General features: G+C 39.1%; 1 protein-coding gene and 1 long non-coding RNA gene across 7 annotated transcripts in view; both read left to right on the forward strand.

The window, feature by feature from the left end:
* The window catches only part of grb10b (growth factor receptor-bound protein 10b), a 65,860-nt gene that overhangs the window by 21,995 nt on the left and 20,425 nt on the right, over positions 1-23,440 (forward strand). For 5 of the 6 annotated variants that reach the window (XR_010914761.1, XM_067509014.1, XM_067509015.1 and 2 more), the window contains exons 3-5: positions 2,443-2,539; positions 7,890-8,202; positions 9,636-9,780. Coding sequence is in view for 5 of the 6 variants with exons in the window: in XM_067509014.1 (XP_067365115.1) it covers positions 2,443-2,539; positions 7,890-8,202; positions 9,636-9,780 (555 nt within the window). In the remaining variant the exon portion in view is untranslated. The remainder of the gene's footprint in view (positions 1-2,442; positions 2,540-7,889; positions 8,203-9,635; positions 9,781-23,440) is intronic. The other variant, XM_067509016.1, reaches the window with a different exon arrangement.
* On the forward strand, positions 9,787-23,193 carry LOC137129767 (uncharacterized). The gene is made up of 3 exons (XR_010914762.1): positions 9,787-13,598; positions 14,246-14,327; positions 14,507-23,193. It is a non-coding gene; the product is annotated as an uncharacterized lncRNA (long non-coding RNA).

Here is a 23,440-nt window from a genome sequence, read left to right on the forward strand (position 1 = left end):
CATTATAACCTATAAATGGTTCTAATGTAAGGCAATATCATGGCTGAGAACTATGCTTTATTGTCACTATACAATATAGGTTCAGGTCCCAAGTTTACATTATTATTTACATTATTTTTTGCTGATAGAATTCAGAAAAATTACAAGTTGTGCTTTAACGATCCTTTAACCCTTTTAGACTGTGTGTGTGTGAGAACTTATTTACACCCAGACAGCCATGCAAAGAAGCATTTAACAACGTCTCAGTTTGGGTGACTGGGTAGGGGTCAGTCACAGTCTGGTAGTTGGACTTCCAGACTGTGTGTTGACAGGGTTTGCTATGTCACAGGAACAAGCGGTGTAATGCGGGGGTTATTTCTTTCTTTTTCTTTCTGAGCCATAACGTCTGGAACCCAAGACAATACAAAGATGGAACAATGCGACGCAATGAGGATGATTGGATGCGGTTGGGTTAGTTGGTATAGAAGAGGGGGCTGGTGGTGGACAGGAGAGAACTATGTACTGACATTGGCCATTCTGTTATATCCAGTTTGTCTGAATGCAGGCAGAATATGGATTATATATTGACAAAATGGTTACCCAAGCCCTTAGAGTGAAGAATGGCGACATCAGGGTGGAATTCTTTGTCAAGCGTTTTTGTCACAGTGAGTCAATTTTCTAGGAATCACTCACTGAATCTTATTAGTAAATTTACTTTAAATATTCCAACTTCTTTTTGAGCATCTAATATAGGTCCAGCTGCAAAACTGAATATTTCTGTGGAAAAACATGAGCTTTTCATAAATAATGGTGAGTCTTAAAAATGTCATCAGGAAATTTACCGCATTAAAAGAAATTCACTATGAATTTCACACAATCTTCAAAATGTAATTTAAAAGCTATTTGCAACGTGTATTGTTTGGTGAGTTTTTGTTGTCCCAAAAAATTAGAGTGCATATCACGTTAGATTTCTTTGTGTGTGTGTGTGTGTGTGTGTGTGTGTGTGTGTGTAGGAGGCCGAGCAAAACCAGTTGTTTAAACAGTGATAAATGTTGTTCTGTGGAAATGGGACGCTACTCAACTTAAGAATTAACAAATACTAAGTACAGCCCATTCCTGCCTCATTACGTGAGGGATAGTCCAAAAAATATATCTCATCAGACCTTTGGATTTACATTACGAATACCAGGACATTTTCTCATAGAGTTGAGAGCATTTATTATAGAAAAGTACACAAAATAACATTTATCATATATAAAAAATATTGTAGAAGACTCCAGCTCTGACTGCATTGTCTGTCACTTCTATAAATGAGGCAGAACAACAGCAGCGGCTCATATTACAGCATCAGAGGAGGTCTGCTCTGTAAGAGAGAGACAGTCAGTAGCAATGTTTTTCTGAACATGGTAGTCTGTTCCAGTACGTTCTGTTCCCTCTCCTGCTATTACACACAGACAGACAGACACACACACAGAGACAGACAGACAGACATACAGAGACACACACACAAAGACACAGATAATCTTCAGTTTTTATCTTCAGGAGCTTTAAGTGCAAGGAACAAATCTCAATCAAATATGTTTATAATCATATGAACATTGCTTTTTTCCTTTCCTATTGAACAGTTTTGCATTGACTGGAGTTTGTGGAGAATATGTAACAAAGGTCAAACCAGGACACAGTGGGTAAACAGTCTATTGTGGTCTGGTACACACCTGAACATGTTCACACACTGTTTGCTGATGTAACGGTGTTTCACACACAATGCTTAAAGGACAGAGGCTGCCTTAGCTCATCTTTTTTTAATTTGTTGTAGTTAATTTACTGTTTTAGAATTTCATCATATTTTTTAAGCATCTCATCCACTGACCCTTTTATGATTTCTGTCCTCCCTGGCTGGGCTCTGTGTCAGCTTACTTGTAGCTTTCTCTCAGTTGACTTTTTAAAAGGCAACATAATCATGTAGACATATGAGATTAAACACAGAAAAAAAGCTGCTATTTTGTGCACTCACCACAGCCGCTACTGTTGGCCTGTCTGCTGTCTTTTGTCTTTTCAACAACTTTGAGTACATCTTAATGATAGACAATTGAGGCCAGTTCTAAAACTGCCAGAAATAACTCCCATAAGGCACTAAGAACATACAATACTTGTGTTATTTTCTTGTTTGTCTTTGACAATATTCCTCGTACTTGTTGAAACACCAAATTGTGACTGCCCATTGTGGCGCTTAAGTCAGTGACTACAGCACATTGTTATTCTAAAAAACACAGGTGTGTGTGTGTGAGTGCGTGCGTGTGTGTGTGTGTGTGTGTATAGCATAGCCACCACCACACTAACATATCTTTATTTTTAATAGTATTTTTATGTGTTGTGCAGTGTGTGTGTGTGTGTGTGTGTGTATAAACAGATATATGTATATATGTACTTTAACAAATTTTTTTTCTCTGCTTTTTCTCTCAGCAGGACAATATAGACCGGTCCTCCAATCACAGACAAGCTGACCTTATAGGTTCAAGCTTTCAGCAATCAGCCAGTCAGAGTTCTCCTAGTCATCAAGGTTGGTTTTCCACATCCACTAAACACAGTTTGTAAACTGTATTTGTTTGCATATGGTTGTGTAAATGTTACATTGGTGTTGTATAACAGAATGATGTACTTATCATGGGAGACTTTATAGTACTGGGACTTAATGTACATTGAATGGGGTAGACACTACCTGGGCAAAGTATTACTTCCATGGTTTTGGGTGTATCTATGTTTGTCCCTTGTCTCAGTACAGTGTGGATAGCTGCTTGCTGCTCATTATCCTCCACTGGGAGAAGGGGTGGGTCGAGAAAGATAATATACATTTGGTTCTCTTCCGCTGTAAACATTTCAGCAGTTCAAAGGGTGATCTACATGGACACAGGGTGCCATTATAATTACGCCGTCTACCTAATTGTGCCATTCAGGGTTCATCCAAGACAATCGGAGCATGAGATTTAAGCACAATATTGGCTCAGCATGGGAGGTGAGGGTGGGGAGTCTGTGAGGACTTAACGAGTGAATCAGAACGCTTGTCCCTGGCATGGGAAATAAATGGAGCAGAAATTACATTGCCTTTTTTTTAGGATCAACTGGGATGGAGGGGAACCAGAAGGACCAGAAAGGAATAAGGAACAAACAGTAGATGTCTTTAACTAAAGGAACCCTTTTGCTTACATTTTTAAGATATTTTAAATGAAAGCCTAAGTTTGAATCAATGTAGCAGAGAATTTCAGGGGTTACTACTACTAGTATTAGAAGTTATTAGTAGGATAATAACCCTTGCTGTTTTTTATACTTGTTTTCCAGCAAACACATATTCACTTAATTCTTTACTTCACAGTACTTTAACAGAGGCACTGCTTGCTTGTGTGCTATAAAGCAACAGTCATAAACCTATTAGTGTTACAGGGAGCAGAATGGCTTTTTTGTAACTGAACCTGCAATTATTTCATAGTTTCATGTTGTCTGTAACTTCTGTCATGCACACAATATAAATATATTGACCAGTTATCTTGATGTTTTTTACATTATAAAATTTTTTTCTGATGAGAGAATCCCAAAAGCCCAAAGTAATCTGACCACCCCTGTAAAACTGGTCTGAAACTGCCACTGTGCATGATTGATTAACTGACTGGTACTGCTTTGTGTTTCATACATTACATGACTGGTAAGCCAAAGTAATGGCAAGCAAATGACAGATATTTTTTCATGGGATAAAATTCACATTATTGAAAAAAAAAAAATCTGTTCCACACTCTAGCAATAATGATGCCATATTGTAGTATAAAAACTATAAATACATGTATGTTTGTGTTTTTTAGTTGTTTGTAACTGGGCAATGCAAATACTACTCAGTTTTTGGGTTGTTGTGATCTTGTGTGTCCAAGAGCCAATGGACAACTGTAACTGTGCCTGACACCATAACTGTGGAAAAAGTACACTGTGTGTGTGTGTGTGTGTGTGTGTGTGTGTGTGATACATGTTTGTCCATTAAACTCCTCTAACACACCTCAGAACCTGACTGTCATTGTGGATGTGACCGTATCAGACGAGAGTGTGTGAGTGTGTATGTGCGTGTCATATGGGCATGCAGATGCTAGGCAACTAATCCCATCAATGGTACCAATGCAGTTCAGTAATCTGATGTGGCTACGCCATGAACTCAGGCCTGGAAACAAAGTTCCCACCTCCAGGTATTCCAGTTATGCCTTTGTAAATGCGGAGACTTGCCAGAAATACCTGCACATAGGCGCAGCAGGCACACTTTCACTAACAAACAGCAGAGCACTACATTTTTGCAAAGTAAGGGGGTTAGAGCAGAGCTTTGAGGAAGGGTGGAATATGAATACATTTGTAAAAGCATTAGCATCTGAATACTTTGCTGTGGACTTTACAGTATATGGATGAAATAAGCAGTAGTTACTTTACTGTTTCATAACAGTTTTACAGTACCTTCTTCACTTCTTGTCTAATGTCTTAATAAGTGTATGGCACTTTATGTAGATTTTTCTCAACATAAACGTCAACATCATAGATCATCTTAAGAAAGTGTCTCTTTCTGACTGACATTGCTGCATTACCACACTGATGTTTAGCAGCTAATGTTTGCCATTTTCAGTGTCTCAGTATTTTTGCAATTATGCCACTAGATTTTTAGGTATTCGATCATGAATTAAAGAAATAAAAGTTTTGACCTAATAATCCTACAAGGTGAAAAGTCAGTTTAAGCAATTGCACATCACAGCCTGAATGACTCCATTATAGTTACATTTGCCAGAGATTTCAAAATGTAATGGCAGTTCTCCCAGGACAGAGGGGTGACCACCTTGCTACCTGTCATTATTTCCACATGCCAGTCACAGCTGCTGTAGGCTTATTAACAGAGATCTCTTTTTTACGTCTATGCAGCTTTTAAATCAGTTCTTCTAGTGTCAGGTTTTTCTTGATATTTGTATATATATATTTTTTTTGTAAATCACTTTGTTTGGCACATGCCACTGGAATCAAAGTTCAGTTACCTCTACTGTTTCTCAAGTCATTTATAATGTATGGACGGCTCTTTTAGGTTTATGCTGCATGTTGCAATAATGCTCATAATGTGATGTGATCATTAGGGATACTTTCTGTAGTGTTTGGTGCTGTTATGCAACTCCATCACAGCTGTATATTCTTACTGTCAACAGCTCGGCCTGCATCCGTAGCTCCGTGTGCTCCCTGCTGCCGGGGCTGCTGTGATATTTTAAGACGATCTAATTAATAGCTGTAATATTATAATGCCAGGCGTGCCATGACCACTCTGTGTTTGGCAGACATAAATAAAGGTGTTTATGTTCCCTGTTGTGCGTGCCAAGGCCAAGTATCTGGAATAACCTTAATTTTCCCTTCATTCCTTAAAGAAAGAACAACCTTAGTAGCTCCCTGGTGCAAATCTTCATAGGTTTAAATCCCATGTGTGCGTGCGTGCCTGCCTGCATGCTTTCTGTGTCATCAATCTGTCTGCCTAACTCCCGGGTTCATGACACGTACGTTTGTTTGCCTGATTGTGACATGCGTAGGGAATTGCGATTGTATGACTTACAGTGACGCACGAGTCCTACATCCATGCATTGGTTTATGGGGGGTTGTTGTTGTGGTGGTGGTGTTTGTTTTTTTTTTATGCAAGCTGCTCTGCCAGTCCCCCAGCAAGAGGCTAATCTAGGTCGGATTAATGAGGAAATGTGTTCTCTCTCACTGGCTTGAGGCCATGTGTCTCACCTAATGATTGTTGAATGATAATCAGATGATGTGTTCAGGGAAAAAGATTTGAAGTTCACCTGACTTTTGACATTGTTTCTAGTTTAACCTGACAACAGTCATTAAGCATCTCTTTGATCATTCTTACCTTAAAATTATTTTTTTTTTTAAGTAATTAATTGCTACTGCTCATGTTTGCTGGTTGGGCTCTGTCCTTAGTCTTGTATATGGCTTTGTATAAATCTTGTGTCCTCTGGTATATAGCTCTCTAGCTCACCGGGGTATTTATAAGTGTCCCCTCAGCTTACTTGCCACTATTAATACCTTCAGATTAACAGAGCATGATTCACAGGCACCTGTGACACAGAAAGGCAACATTTTAGGTTTAGCAGGAAGTTGTAGCCATCAAAGCATTCAGGGATGACGCTGTTTACTAGTTTGCAAACCTGTGAGCCACAGGTTTGCAAGTTAGTAAACACTATATAAACTTTATAAACTATATAAAAATAATCTGGTGTATTTCCATAGGAAACCAATTCCTCGCCATGCTGAAGGGATCACTGAAGTTTTTTGAAAAGTTAAATGCTTACATCAATCAAATTATCTTTTTTCGGTGTCAGTCTTCTACTAAGCAGTGAGATATTTAGCTGTTTTAGTGTGACATGATCCTCATACCACCTCACTTTATCTATTTCTCAGCTGTGCTTTGAGCTGTGGAAGTGTTTCAGGATTCATCCATGGCACATCTGAAGTCCTACTACTGACTTATTACTGTCTTATGTCTGATTAAAGGGTAGGGGGAATAAAATGTTTGCCTACCTTTTTTCTTTTTTTCATTGCTTTTCATTCTTTATGAGAATGTGACTTGCTCTTATACCAATCACAATTAGATAAAAATACAAAGTGCATCTGTGGTTTAGCAACAAAGGGAAATAAAAAAAAAAAAAGGTTCAGAATCATTACGCTACTGTTGAACACAGATAACCTCACACAAAACAAATATTCAATATAATTTATTTTTTTTTCCTTTGTGTAAAGAACAATGTGACTATGACCCAACTTTTTTACTTATTAATATTTTATTCTATTTGATTCAAAAACTCTCAGTTCCTGATTCTCTGGGCTCTTCAATTAGTGCTTGTCTCCCACTAGTGGATAACTTGTGCACTACTAGGGTTGAATGATCTGGATCGGACATTGTATAATGAATTTATGAGAGAGATTTATTTTTTCATGTGATGATTTATTAATCATAAAACATGTTACCACGGCAGATTGTAATATAAAACTAACAAAGGTGCCATGTTTACCCAGATGATAAAACTTTCACAGTATGAAACAATTAGATGTGAGCTTCTCTTCACTTGAGCTCACGTCAAACTTTGCTACTGTAAATCTTGCTCCTGGTGTAAGTTGGAAAGTTCACTTGATGAATTAAGTGTGCCATGAGGATTTCACAAGGGTTTTGAGGATTCATTTCTCCTTGGAAAATAGCTCCACTTTATTCTTTTAAAAACAGAATGTTTTCTACATGTGGTGAATTTAGAGTGGCTGCTTTCAGTGCAATGTCTTTGCTGTGATCCTCTGTGGTAAGAGTTGAAAGTGTTACAGGCAGGTTTGTGCTTGCACTTTTTTTTGGTTTTTTTCTTCTATGGAAATTTGTCTCAAAGCACAATGTAAATAGCAAAGAGAGTCTTTCTGATTGAGCACTCTGTCAAACCGGTTATGGATGTGTGTGTTCTAATGTCTGTTGTGCATATGCTTTTTTTACCGCTATTTTTAGTATGTCTTGGAATTAAGGTGGTGCAAAGTGCGGTCAAGAGTTTAAATCCTGGCCACAATAAAATGAAAGAGAAACAGAAATGGTAAAGGGAAAGTCCCAGCAATATTCAGGGACTTTGCTACTTTTTTGTTTCCCTTTACACTTGGAATCCAAAGCAGCGGGGTTATACTTTCACTTATCTTTTGTGTTTGAGTTTAGAGTTGGAGTTTTCATCCGGCTTTAGAGTTTCTGCTACACTGTTCTTTTCTTTCTTTTTTTTTTTTTTAAACCTATTTTGTCTATCTCTTTTACAAAAGCATAGCCGGCACTTCATATTAGGGATTTTGACATTTTTCTGTTCTATCGTTCACTCTTCCTCTTTCAGAAGATGATGTGGACTTAGAGGCCTTGGTGAATGATATGAACTCTTCGCTGGAGAGCCTGTACTCTACTTGCAGTGGTCAGCAAGCGGATTCCACCCCACTGCTGCACAACGGACAGACCTCTTCTTTACAACAGCACCCTCATCACCAACATCTTCATCATCCTCACACACAACCAAACCACCCACGGCAGGGTCACCACTTACACGGGCAAAGCCATGTCTCCTCAGACTTGCCCTCCTCTTCCTTCTCATCTACAGGCTCACCCCAATCTGGCCTCCAACGATCACAGCCTATGCACATTCTTGCTGTTAGGTAGGTCTGCAAAAAATGGGCAATTGCTTAATTTCTTAATTAATGATCGGGTATTTTATTAAAAGTTTAAACACATTGCAGGCATTTATAACGGAGTGTGTAAATTAAACATGAACATAGTATATAACAGATCTGAGTAAACGCACATACACACACACACATATTCAGGCATATACAGGCACTCGGCTGAAAATGAAGTCTGGCATTAATCTATAAGTGAACTCCTATCCTCATGCATAGCCAAACATGCAAAGCTCAAACCCTCTTTTCTCTTCACATTAGAAAAGAAGCCTCACAGTGTCATCCCTCCACACCCTCTCAATAATTGGGCACAGCATTTACTCCCCACTCCCTATCTGTAGCCCTTAAATTACCTTTTCCTGTCACCCCCTCTTTGTCTCAAACAACACCAGCAGCAAGAGAGAAAAATCCTGGCAGGTAAAAAAAAAAAAAATCTCATTCATTCTAGTGCAAATGTCTCCTTAAATTTAAGAGTAGTAACGGATATTCAGCCTAAGGCTATGATGGTATGCTTTAGTATGCATTAAAAAGTGGGTATGCACATTTACACATAGACACTGGGGTGCCATAAGTATGGTTGCTTGCATACACACACACATTTAAAGTAGAGCTGGTGTCAGTTCCTATTATTCGCCTTTGCAGCGTTTGACAGAAACATATATGAGGGAAGATCAGGTAATGGAGTTTTCTGTATTATGAGCTCTCTTTTCTTTTAAACACAAACACACACACGCTCGCGTACATGCTTACCGATACAGGCCCTGAAGTTCTTATTATTCAGGCCGAACTCTCGATAACCCCGTTCTCAGGCTCAGATGAGACGACATCAAAAGGCCCATTCCCTTTTGAACTTGCTGGGTTCTACACAGAGACAGAGCTTTATAGAGAACCAGACTAAGAGAGAGAGTCTTCTACGCCAGTCATCTAAGCTGGCTATTGAGTTGGGATTTCACAAAATGACCTGCCATTTTTTTTAAATGATTGAACTCTAAAAAGTTTGACTATCTGTCAAATCATAATTTCTCTTTCAGGCTACATGCTGACACTGCATGTGCCTAATTTAAACACTTCTTTAAAGTCATGTCTTAATTCAATATTGATGTGTGATAAATATTGCAGAAAATTAGCTAGCAGGCTGAGGGGGTCTGTGATTCCCACTTGCTGGGAGACTAGTCATTATGGGTAGATCTGACAGAAACAGACATGAGCCTGGCTACTGTATAGCAATACTTTATTAATGCTAACTCTCCCTCCTAAATGTCTGTGGGTCTCATTTCAAAGTTCTGTTATTTTGCTTTTAAAAGGTCTGTTCCAGGTCATGACCTTAGACATTAGTACATAGTACATGAAGTCACCTAACCATCACCATATGCGGTAATGACCTTTTCTTTGCCCTGTTTTCCACTTTGCAGGAGGTTGCAGGTAGAGGAGCAGCAGCTGAGGACCTCCTCTCTCCCAGCCATCCCCAACCCCTTCCCCGAGCTCTGCAGTCCAGCAAACTCCCCTGTTCTCAGCCCTGGCTCCCTACCTCCTAGGGAACCCTCCACGGGTAAATATGTAAGTCAAAACATCCAAAAGACACACTGTGGAAACTTCATATCTATTCAGTAACTTTATTTTGGCACATTTTTTATTTACCATCATAGGTTGTCTTAATTGAATTGGATTCACAGTATAGTCTTTGGAAAAAAATGACATAAGACATCTGCTGATTTGTATTTAGTTATGTTGATAACTGAGGCAAATGTGACTCAAGTTACTTGTTTTGAAGTAGGCAGAATTTGAACATCATAAATCTGCTGTATTTAGTGGTCAACTGTGTGTGGAAGTGTTTAAAGATTTTCTTTGCTCTTCATCTGCCCCATGTTTTAATCATCTGAGGCATGTTGATTGCTTGCATGTGATGATACTGTATTGTACAGTGCATATGTCTGCTAAAGAGGGTTTGTGGCTTTGTTTGAGGGGGGGGGAAGGAATGAGGAGAAGAGTGGAGAGGCTGGGTACTTGTGTTTGTGTTCATGTGTACCTGTACACATGACTTCTCTTCTGTAACCCTGTTTGCATTTGTGTGTCCATGTGTTGACAAGATTTAAAGACTGCTCTGTCTAATTTGGAAGTTGGAGTCCCTCCGTCGTCACTGTTAATGAGCTTCATATGGGACCAGCCAATGCTGGTTACAGTAACATACTAGTTTACAGTAATGTGAGGGCGGACCATTTCTCATAAATACTCTTCCTGGCTGTGATCCTGGTTGTTCTGGTCATGGTTTCTATGTTGGGAGATCACAGACTGCAATTCCAGTTAAGCTGATTGGAGGTAAAATGCATTTGAGTTTAATGCGACCTGTTCTCTCTCCTCAAATGTTAGCTCATAAATCACTTGATATATTAAAGAACCTGGGGCATACAGTGAATGTTAAAAGAATTAGAAAGTTGTGGAGGTTATCAATCATCATCTGTGACCTAGATATATATCTAAACACCTAATGTTGGACTAAACCTTGAATAGTTAACATTTTATTTTAGTCTTACTGAGTGGGAAAGCGTTGTCTTTCTTTGTGGTAATGTAGTGGGCTTGAATTATTTGCTATTAGGCCATTTCTCTATGGGATCAATAAAGTTCTTTGAATCTTGAATTACTGGTCCGAAGTGCCATTAAAGGGTTATGAGTTTTGCATTCATTTACTAGCTGTGACATAGCATTGTCTTTAAAGAAGTAAAGCAGGCTTGTCTGCTTAAAACTCAAACTACTATCATACTGTGTGACCTGTTTAGGACGGAACCCTTGTTGGGTTTTGAATTCCAAGGTGGCCTGCTAAGAGTGGAGTATGGAGCAGGAAATTGAGTGGGGGGATTGGAGGATTTGCAGGGTGAGATTGAGATTAGTGGTGGGGCCAAGATGTAATATCAATCCAACAGTGAAAGGAAAGTGAAAATCTGACTTGGTGATGATAAAAGCTCTCACACGGCACAACTTTTTAAAAAACTGTTTATTTTTACTTTTTGAGCTGCTATATCAAATCAGTTATCCTGTTTTAATGTTGAGTGCCAAGATATTTAAATACTAGAAATGAATTGTGCACGAAGGTTGTTGCTGAGAAATGTCTGTAATTATTCTGTGTAGCATAATAGCAATATGTTTGTTTATGTATATTTAGTTTTTAAAATGATGTGCACAATGTTTGGGTTTGTTATTTAAAATCTTGTCATTCATATCAATAATTCTGCTAATAATTTATAAAAAGGGAGTGCAAAAACATTTACTATCATGTGTTGACACTTTGCCATACAGCTGCTTGGAATGCACTAATACTTTTTTGGAAAGGTATACCTTTCATAGGTTTAGAAAAAGCTGGTCTGCTTTTGCACATATTTGCATTGACGAGGCAACGCTGAGAAAACTCTGGAAAATTCAGTTCCTTGTGTGTGTTTACAGTGCAAACAGTATGCACAAACTCATGTAAACTTGTGTGAGTGCAGTGTCCGTGTGCATGGGTGTATTTGTTTTAAGATTCATGCGTGTCTGTGCTTTTGTGCTCGCATCTGCCTGTTTGTCTTTGTGAGCTCTGTAAACTATTTACAGCATTGGCACTGTCTATCCATTGTTGATGGTAGTGGAAAGTATGTCTCATTGTGGTTGTTCTTCAGTGGAAATTCAATTCAGCACCTTTTCATAGCAAGAACCTCCTGCGAAGCAGCGTCATCACACACATGCATGTGTCAGTTCTTTACAAGCAGATATTCCTCTCTGGATTGGGTGAGATACTAGAAGAGCTGGATTATCTGCTTAGGGTTTGACAAGTGGGATGGTGAGCAGGTAAATCATTGTTCCCAGCCTGTTCACTGTCGATCATTTCAACTAGTCTATGCGCTCTCTATTTTGTTTCAATTTTCTCCTCTTATCTCTTCAGTCTGTCTGTGTCTACCTCTCTCCCTGCCCTCCAAACATCCAGTCCGGTCAGCGTCGAGAAGTTTGTGTCATTATTTTGCTGAATTTTCTGACCTCTGAACACTTTGTAACAGACTCTCAAACTTTTCATGTTTCTCCTTACCTAATTGCTTGGCCTCTGTGCAGGATGGGGATGTCAGGAGTCACCAGGAAGCTGTTTGACATGGTCATAAGATTACCTCATTATACTTTTCTGTACTGTTGTTGCTGCATTTCTTAACTTTCAGTTGTACTTAAAGGTAAATATCTGAAATATTGGCACAGTATGTTTAGTGATTTAAAACAAGTGGTGGTGCTGCAGCTGCACTTTATGGCAGGAATGTTGCATCACTGAAAAATACAAGGCAAAGTCAGAATGAAAACATTTATTCAGTTTGGGAGTTAAGAACATCAGAGTAGAAAGCTGCCATCTAGGACACAGTGTTCCTATAGCTCGCTCAATCATACTGGTATGGGAACACTAGTTTAAACCCTGGGCAGCAAGATTTTGTTGGATTTGGTGTACTTGGACTAGATGTCTTTTAAGTCATTTTGCTCTATGGTATGGCAGGATCTTTGCACCCTGTCTCTGCCTCTTAAATCTGTTTTTCATTATCTTTTTATTGTTCTGTCTGTGTATGCAGTTGTTTACCTTTGTCTGTGAAGTGTCTCCCAGTCATCCTTCTACTGTTTTTTCATTGCCTTCAAACATTTAGTTTAGGCATTCTTTTTGAGCTTAGCTGGACAGTAGTACTGTACAGCACAGTTTGTCCTATTACAATGTAGCTCAATAGATGAGTAATTATTCACACACGATGAAGTAAGAGGCCTAAAATAGCGCATGGTGCCAGAAAAGCCGTGGAGGTTGGGTTGGACACATGGGCTGCTGGTGCTCAGTGCCAGAGTTATTGTCTAGTTGCACAACTCCGATTTTAAAAAAAGAATAGTACAGCTTTCTCTGCGTGTAGGTTTAAAATTCACGTATTATGCAAAATCTCCTTTTTGGTAATTTCTTCACACTTATGTTGGTCTGGGTGAGGGGTCCCTCCGCTGTCCCCGTCACCCACCACACTTTCCACCAAAAGCTGCTCACCAACATTGTTACTTCCTACCTTCAGCAGACTGTCAAAGGCGAAGGGGTGGTAAGGACTTAAGGACTGATGCTGCTGCTCTCTGTTGGCTTTAGAAAACGACCACAGTCTATTTTTACTCTCCAGTTCTCATGATTTGAAAGACACTGTGAGTTTCTGAAAGTTTTAATGGAAACAGCCACACAGTGGCACAAGGGGTGTCTGTGTGTTACTGTGTGTGCATGCGCGCCAATTATTTTCCCATCAGACTGAAGACCAGTTCACAGCTGCAACGCTGCTGGATTTAAAACTACTGCAGGACTGAAGCTCTAAGATGGACTGATTCTTAGTTTGCTACCCACCTAAAACTTTAAAAATGTAAGTGTTGCCATTTTGAATGTTTTTTATTTATTTATTTATTTATTTATTTATTTATAGTTAGTTCTGCCTGTTGAATATAGCCACATGAGCTGAGCTATAATGCTAATATGCTAATGTGGCTAATGCTAGCTTCTGTTGTTCTCCAAAGCAATGTCCGGGCAGGTGAGACAATGGGCCAGTCAGGCTCAGAATGAAACAACAGCTGTTGAATATTAGTGGATCTCCTGCTTCTTTTGTAATAGTGATTTGCATCAAGTTGCTAAAAATATAACTATACACTGAAAGCTCCAGTGGCAACAGGACGTTTGTAAAGTCACATTATACTGCAGTTACTGTTATTAGTGATACTGTACTGCAGATCTGTTGCGCTTCAGTGTACAGTGTGAGCAGGAAAACTGTCAGCAGTGCTCTGTCTCTCCTGCTACCTTCTCTAACCGTCCTACTTGTGATTTGTTGATTTTTCCACTGGGAATCTTTCAGTATTTAATATTAGAAGCTTTTAAAATGTCACAACATGAGTTAAGTTTAAAGTTGTTTTGGTTAGTTTTTTTAAATGTTTATTTTAAAAGAATTTTATCATTTTAGCAGTATTTGTAACTGAAACTACACGTGTTGAACTAAACAATTCCTGTTACCTTATACAGGGGGGCACATCACGTCCTCAGAGGACCCGCTACTGTTGCACATTACTGGCACAATGTTGTCTCCAGACCCACATCAGTACAGGTTTGGAGCCTAAAATATAACAAAAATAAACAAATGAAAATAGTTTATTATTAGACTTCACAGCATTGAAGAAGTGAACAGACATGTTGTGAGTTGCTCAATTTTCCCCACACTTTTTAAGCTAAAAGAATCCACTCTAACTTAGCAGTCCTACAATAATATGTTTTTGTCTGTGCCAGATATATGGATATGTGGATCATGGACCCCATGTTCAAAAAGACCTGTATGCACAGCATGAGCCCCCAGACAAGAAGGAGGTAATCACCAGCTTGGTGTCATGGTTCAACCACAGGGCAGTCTGAACCTATACTTCTGCCCTGGTCATCAGGAAACTTGCTGAGAATTAAAAAAAGAAAAGCTTGCGTCCACCCAAGGAAGCTCACAGGGCTCCAAATCGCTCCTGGTCATCAGGCTAGTGCGTTGTGGGACAGTAATTACAGGTTTCAGTTTCTTGGCTAAGGACACTTCGACATATGAACAGGAGGGACTAGCCGTACTTATAACTGAAACTAAGTTCTGAGATTTAATTTTTATTCTGAAAGAAAATGTAATAAAAAGTACTGGATCTACTTTAATTGTACTATGATCCTTTTACATAAACAAGACATTGTAAGGTGATCAAAGTTTGCTTGAAATAATCCATTTCTGAGTTGATAAAGCATATTTCCTGAAATCTCTTCTTTCTGCAAACTGTAAATACAAAACACAAACTTAAGCCTACATTTACAAAACCTAGGCTTAAATTGACTTGCAAAATCAGTTGATTGTGTGTACCTTGTGAGGCGTGCATGTGTGTGTAAATAAATGTGAAGCAACATTGTAAAGCACTTTCGAAAATATCACTATATAAGTATTCAGAGAAATATTTGAATTGCAACATATTGATTTGACATTGTGTACTTTAAATACATTATTCATACTGCTTCGGGATTAAACCTCTGACCTGGGTCCAGGGCACAGGACATGTGGCTATGTTGGAGTATTGGGAAAGACATCCCACTCCGTACTTTTACTGGACTGCTAATGCCAGTTGTAATTTAACCACTGATTCCACAAATATGCTTATGTTCATCAGGACTTGGAGCCCTGGATACAGTGTGTACAGCTTTTACCTGTAATGTGTTACAGATTTTCCCCTCCAATTTCCCCCTCTGTATTGTATTCAGCATCTTGCCCAAGGACAGTCTGACATGTTTCACTGGTGGAGCTGGGAATCAAACCATCAATCTTCCGTCTCTGGTCTGGGTCAAGCCAGATTTTGTCATCAACACTGCGGACAACATTACCATGACTTAGCCACCTCCTCCCCTGTGAGGCACTGATAATGAATGCCAGTCCTTTCCCAATGAGTACATGGTGCAGCTAGAGGTTTTCAAAACAGTTCAGTCAGTTTTGAATCGTGTGAAAGTGGAAATTTTGTTTAAAGATTTGGAAAAATGTCTGTTTTGTAATAGATGGTGTTATGGTTTGGGATAATTAGTCAATGGAGAAAAACTGTGAAGAGGAAGTCTGAATTGAAAAAGAAAAAAAGCATCATCTATTTGCCTAGCTGGATTTGGTCATAGCACTTCATCCACATCATATATCTTGTCTCTTCCAAGGCAGCGAGGGAAGATTCAGACTGCCTCCATGGCCTTAATGAGGGCTTTGCTGACATAGGACTGATTGTGAACCTTTCTCAGTTATGGTAAAACAAAACTTCTGGTTTCTTCTGTCTTCTGCTGTGAGGATCTCGAGTAGTCTGTGTCAAACAATTTTGTATGTCATCATGTGCTGTGTGTCCTACTTTCACACAGCCAGTAAGTGACTTGAGTAACCAGGTTAGTGTTCTTTCTATGGAAAGCTGATTTCTTGAGTGTCATGTAAACAGGAAAGCTGGTTTCTGCAATCAGGGTAGGGGATTAGGGAAAACGGATTTTCCTAGTTAGATTTCTGCTTGATAACACAGATTTCAATGCCATGTATATGCGAAACCAGGTTTGTTATCGGCTTTCTCCACATACTCTGCATGTGTGTAACAAAAGGCTGCCAACATTATTTTTTAAATTATCATTCAAGCACCATATACAGACGTGCAGCACATAATTATGATGCAAAATGGAAACAGAAACATGGGTAATACTAACACTGTATATTTGAAGGGATTTATGTGTGTTACTCCCATCAGTCCTTTAAAAGCTAAATATAATTTACATGTGTTACAAACTTACTCCATCCTGCGCCATTAACATTTACTGTAATGGTGGTGCACTGGACACTTTCCCACATAATTTCAGTTTTCTCCAATTCTCACTCTTTGCAGACCAAAATTATGCAACTGGTTTTAAATGCATCTACATTTAAAATTATTTCTCTTCGTGGGCTAAAGCTTTTTCTTCTTTTCCTTTCGGCTGTTCCTTTTCAAAGGTGTCCACAGCGAATCATCTAACTGCATCCTCTTCTCACACCAACTAACTTCATGTCCTTTCTCTCTACGTCCATAAATCTCCTCTAGACCTCCTGCCTGGCAGCTCCAACCTCAGCATTTTTTACCAATATATTCACAATCTCTCTTCTGAACATGTCCAAACCATCTTAATCTGGCCTCTCTGACTTTATCTCTAAAACATCTAACATGAGCTGTCCCTCTGATGTATTCATTCCTGATCCTATCTATCCTAGTCACTCCCAAAGAAAACATCTTAAACTTTTCTAATTCCAGCTCTAACTCCTGTCTCTTTTTCAGTGCCATTTTTTTACTAAGCTGTACAACATTACTGGTCTCATCACCGTCTTGAACAGCTTTTCTTTCATTCTTGCCGATACTCTTTTATCAAACTTGGGTCAAGGTTTCTGTCCACATAAAGTGTCCCAGGGCAAGACACCGAACCCCAGTCGGTTAGAGAAGTGCTGGTGTGTGTGTGTGTGTGTGTGTGTGTGTGTGTGTGTGTGTGTGTGTGTGTACTTGTTTTGGATAGAAGCATCTGTCAAATTATTAAATATGGTAAACTGACTGACTGTAATAAATCACCACATAACTTTAAGTGTGTTGAGACTTTTTTCATCCCAGCAATTTAGCTATTTAAGCTGCAGAAAAGAACATACTGTAGATGTGCTGCAGAATATAAATGTTGCATACATTCCTTCATAATGTCTGCCCCATCTGCTGAAAGAAATATGACTTTTTTGAGTTTGTGAAAAGTTTGTCAGGAGTAGCTGTGGAGCTGGAGCTTTCTCCTTGTTCTATCTCTGTATCTCTGTATAGATGAGAATTTATTGTGTGTGTGAGTGGTAGTGATTATGAAAGGTATTGTGTTTATGTGTGTCTCTGAGTGCTGTAACAGGTTTGGTAGAGATGTAATGAAGGCATTTTAGTAGTTATAGTAACCGTACATTTTTGTAATGCACACCACTTTCCATGATGCTTTGCTTTCAGTGTCTTTTACATTACTTGTATGTCCCGCACAGAATTGTCTGCCAAATCATTGTGATAATTATGCAGGTTATTGTTGGCATATAATATCTAAAATCCATGCTGTGTGTAGAAACAACAATGTATGGTTTGTGTAAAGGCTTTGTCCCTGTACTGCATTTGTTACCCTGTGGGGGCATCTGACAAGGCACTAGTTCTACTTTTGAGCACTTTTGAGGGCACTTGATCTTGTTTGATACACTAGGGGTAACATAAATTGCTTACACATGTACTGCCACCTCCAACTTCTCTAGAATTAACCTGTGGAAGCTTTATGTGACAACACAAATGTCAAAGTTAGATGGCCTAGACATCACCCGGACTTTATCCTACAAGCCCCTTAGGACAAGGTCATGTGATAATGTGAGTCAGCCTGTTTGTGGAAAGAGCACAGTGCTCTGTCCCAAATTGTCATGAGGATTAAAGCCCAGCTGCTTATGATGATTTTAATAGGCCACTGTCACGGCTTCTTTCTGGTGAATGTTTAGCCCTGATTCTCCTGAGTTCATGAGAAACTGACTATAGAGCATATTTGCAGGTAGTGTACAATAGATATCAGAGTTTTTTTGGTCCATTCAAGAATGAAACTGATGAGAGTTTTTGGCTGCAACACCCAAACAACTGAAAAAGGCTTAGATGCTTTTAAGAGTTAAACCTCACAGTCAAGTAATGGTTCTTTTTGTTCATCACTACACTTAACTACTTTCACATTACATACACTTATTTAATCTGTTGATTAAGTACAATAATTAATGATTAGAGCAGCTTAAAAAAATTATTTGAAATATTTAAAACATTTAATCTTTTTAGCTTTTAAATATCAATAAGTCATCAATTTAACACAGCTATTTCATAAAACTAAATGCTTGTTACTGAAAAGAAGGCTGCAGGATTTAAACTAAAAACACCCGGTACATAAATGATGGGCATCAATCCATCCCTTCTCACTCTTGGCGCTGAAGCATGGCATTCCCTGGCTGCCTCCTTCCTGAATGTTGGAAGTGCTCTGGGTCAGAGGGCAGGTTTTTCCACTGTAAACGGAAAAGCAAAAAGGAATGCTGTTGATGCCCAAACCGTTGCCCCTTAATGTGTGCGAACGTCTGTGGTCCTACACATTAGTGTGTGTATGTGTATTTTGTGAGGTTACTTTAAGACTCATGTGTGTACATGTGCCTAATGTTTGTTTGTCTTCACAAGCAGTAATACACTGTGTGTGTGTTTCTGTCTTGCCTTTCATTGTAGTGTTGATGTGTTCTGCAGGCCACGCTGTGCCGGGATCAAAAGTGACATAGTGCTAGAATTCTGCTTGCTCACTCTTTAGCCTGCCTGTTTTTAAATGAGTATTAAAGCACACACGTACACACAGACACTTGTTGTATTGTGTAATCACAACGATGTGTGTAATTTGTACTGTTTATGCCACCTGAAATGTTTGTGACTGTAATTATTTATAACTGATGTTAATATATAAATAATGTGTTCAAACTGAAAGTTTTATTGGGCTTGTGCATGCACGTGTACATGTGTATATTTGCTGCATGCCTTTCTATTGACCTGCAAATTCTTAACATTACATCTAGTCTCTAAGCCCAAGGAAAACAAACACACACACACACACACACACACACACACACGCGGGCACACACACTTGCATGTTATCTGATACTCTTTGTAGCGGAGGTAAAGAGAGCATTCAGACAGTACAGTAACCCTTTGTCAGCATACATGCCCCAGTTCCCTTTCTCTCTCCTAAGCACAGATACACACACTCGCACCAAAATATACACAAATTGCATTGAGTGACTGGATTTGGAGCATTCAATGCTGTGAAATACAAATTGTTTGGCTGCTGTTGATCAAATGCCACCTGGAGGAGAGCCAGGCAAGTTGTGGCTGAGTCTGGAACATCTCATGTGTCAGGGCCATATTTATCCCCCGCTGCTAAATGGAAACATGCCTCAATCTGCTAGCTAGACCTACTACTGCCACACTGCCACAGAGACCCACACTCACAAACATCACACATACACATGGCCTGCTGTTGAATAATAAGGTAGGTTGAGTAATGGCTCTGTTTAAATATATAAAAATGGCACTGGATAAAGCCACTTAAAAACAGATCAACAATTCTTTACGTGGTTAAGTGAAGTCTTGTTTTTGAAAAATAATATTACAGATAAAATTTCTTAGAAAATGTTCAATGAACTACCTCACTACCACAAATACGAAGTACAACCAAGACTCTAACAAATGTCTCATGCAAATGGCATGACACATAATATTATTATTGAAATGATCTATTGATATTGAAGTAATGCTGTAAATTAATTTACACCCTTCCAATAAAAAAAATAGGTCAGCTTCAGTGCATCCACTAACGTGCATCCTGCCTAGATTGTGTAAAAAAAAAAATAAAAATAAAAATACCCCACTGCGTATGATAAAGACAGTTGATGGCTTGAGCTTGTGTACAAACACAAGTCATAACTGAACCCCAGCTGTAATGACTATTAATAAAACATTAACTGTCCACTTCCCCCCCACTGATCACTGTCAGCAGGAAATCATGTAAGCTATGGACTCCTACTTCAAGCCCAGACACAGTTTAGTCGCTAGTGGCTGGTTTAGTTTCGACATTGGTACGAAATTGTTTACCAGTTTCAAGTAAGTGTCAAGTGTATATGAGCCATACAAAACGTTTCCCATGTCAGCTACTGACTGAAGTAAATACTGTATAACAATTCTGACATAAAACCAGGAAAAAGAGCAGTGGCCTTAATAATTCTGGAGAATCTTTAAAGCACTATTTGGAGGCTGTCAGACCACCTTTCTCCCAGCATTAAATTATGTCATGATATCTTAGTGATAGATTAATGAGAGAATCCTCTTATGAACATTTAAATTGTTCGACACTGCTAAAAACCAGAAAGTAGGTAATTTTTCATTCTGTTCCTGCAAGTAAATAAATGTCTTTCTGTGGGAGCATGACTGGACCACCAAGGCATTGGGGCCAGGGGATGACGACGCACCTTTTAATGGTCCATCTTTCTTTTTCTTTTTTTTCCCCAGAGGGCAGGCAGTGTAAGAGTAGAAGCTCCAACTTTCACCCAGTTAGTAGGACAAGATCCCATTACTCCTGGTGCATGTGGGAGTCCCTGATGTTCACTGTCTGCTTCATCTATGTATTTTAGATTGTATTCAGGCAAATGTGTGTGCCTGTGCATTTGTGTACCTAGGTGCAAACTACTGCACCACAGATGATATTATTCAGGTTTAGTTTAAGACTTAAAAACTGGGTTTTACAGGAATACTAACAGGTTTGCATCTGGCTAAAGCTGTTAATCATGTATAGTAGGTACTGCATCTCGCTCGCGCTCTCTCTCTCTCTCTCTCTCTCTCTCTCTCTCTCTCTCTGTCTCTGTCTCTGTCTCTCTCTGTCTCTCTCTCTCTCTCTGTCTCTCTCTCTCAGAGAAAGTAGGACAGCTCTGATTTCTCAAGCTGCTGCTGTGAAAAGGCATGGGGGGGGGCAGGAAGAGTATAGAAAATGAGAAACATATGAAGCCTCTAAAATAGTGCTTATTATTTGTTTTAGTGCTATAAACAATTTTTAAATGTATAATATTCCATGTTATGCTGAACCATGCTTGCTCCTTTTGAAAGTTTGAAAGAAAGCAAATTGTAGGATTGAGTATTATAGGATGTCAAGGAGTAACCGTTCAAGAGGGGGATAGCTCGTTCAGAGCACAAGAGGGGAAGAAAAGGATTGGGTTATGCTTTTGCAAGTGTCACTTCCTAATGTGTGTGCTTTTTTCTCATCACTTGCCACAGAAACTAATAGAATACCTAAGGAGTTTGGACAGACCCACTTTTGTTTAAAGAGGACGGGGAAAAATCATACAAAGGAAAAAAATTATGTCTGTGGATGCTTTTTTGACATCCTGGGACACATTTGATTGCTTAAAACCCCCTACAGAGGGATTTGAAGAAAGACAAGAAACTTGACTAAATGAGCTGAGATTGTTTCAGTCAGAGTGAAAGTCAGAGGATACTGGGATCTTAGGATTTACAAACTTTCCATTATTGAAGAAAGTTGTTTGTAGGAGGAATCCTCATTTTATACTCACGGCACACAAGATATGTGGATGTTTTCTTTTAAAAATATGTGTTATGAGGTCTTCAAGTTATTTTTGTGATTTATGGTTTACAAAACAAAGTCTAAATTTTTCCGGAGGCCGCCACCGCAATTTCCAGTTTATTGCCAAAATCATGCCAATACTGTCATCCTTTGTTTGCCCTATTGCAATTTCTCTGTCCCCTCCTTCTGCCCTCCTGCTGTAATTGAACAATGGCTCCAAATCAGCAGTGGTCTGAAAGGACATTTTCTGGGGTTTCCTGGCATTTAGCCCAGGTTCACAATTAAGCATCCAATCCCACTTTTAGTCTTGTTGGTAAAATATTTGGCTGGATGTGGGTTGCTCCACAGCAGGCATTCACAATAAATACGGGGGAGATGGACAGGGCACTCTAAATGGTCTTGATTACGTGTGTCGCTGGACAGTGTGCATGTGTATATCTTGTTGGAGTAAAGAAATGTATTTTACCTTTTAACTAGCTAGTAATACTGTGAAATTCATAACTTTTAAATACAAATACAAGAAAACAGAAAACAGAAAAATGATGGTCACAAAGTTTGAAGCAAAGCCTTACAATTTCTATAAAGTGTGTCCTCCAAACCAAATAAGCCTAGTTTAGAAGGTTTTTTTATTTATTTTTTAAATTTTAATTTCATCCAGCACATAAAAAGGGTGTGCACGACTAAATGTGAGGGCTCAAAGTCTTTTATTTTTATTGTCTTTGTCAAGTTTTCATCGGTGCATTTAACTTCAATGCAACCTCTTTTTGCATATCCGATCTCTTTTTGGTTGGGTGCAGAATATTTCTCTTCTTAATCTTTTAGCTAAGAAGCACCACAGCAGATGGTTATTCTGTTCAGGAAGTGGGCATTTTGGTCCAAACATCTGACCTAAATTTGTGCTACCTGACCTGTTAATTGCTAATTAAATTTGACCCAGCTTTGCTTCATAATTTTCCAGTCTTCAATATTTTGGGTTTGAGTGGGTGTTAAGACTTCATTGTTTAGAGACAGAGCAGGCTCTGTGGGTTAACTAACTACCCAGTATTGTACGGTCTGATGCATGGCTGCACAGAGATGGCAGCCTGCCACTGTACATGATTTTGTACTGTCAGTTTGTACTGTATGGGGAGTTTTTCCTTCTGTGTTTCTTTTTATACATGTCTCTTTGTATATATGTTTTATCCCTCGCTTTCTCTCCACCCTCCCTCCCTTCCTTCCTTTCTCTACCTCTTTCTGTCCCCTTTTATCTAAATCTCCTTCTGCATTCCTTTGCTTCACTGACCACAGATGGGCCCCCATGTCTTGGGTCCTAATTTAACATGGTAATTGGATGACAAGGGCTGGTTCACTGTGCCTTCCTCATGAGTCAGCGGAGTTTTCTTGGCTAGTGCCTCCCACTCCTGCTGACTACAGGCACAGAGTGGGGACAGCCAATTGTCTGAGGCTCATTCAATTTTTTGTGTCTCCATCTCATCATCCGGACATCAGATTCCTGGGGGCAGGGGGGCTGGACCACACACAGCACCA

This window comes from Channa argus, chromosome 7 (assembly GCF_033026475.1).
Source record: "Channa argus isolate prfri chromosome 7, Channa argus male v1.0, whole genome shotgun sequence".
Classification (NCBI taxonomy): domain Eukaryota; kingdom Metazoa; phylum Chordata; class Actinopteri; order Anabantiformes; family Channidae; genus Channa; species Channa argus.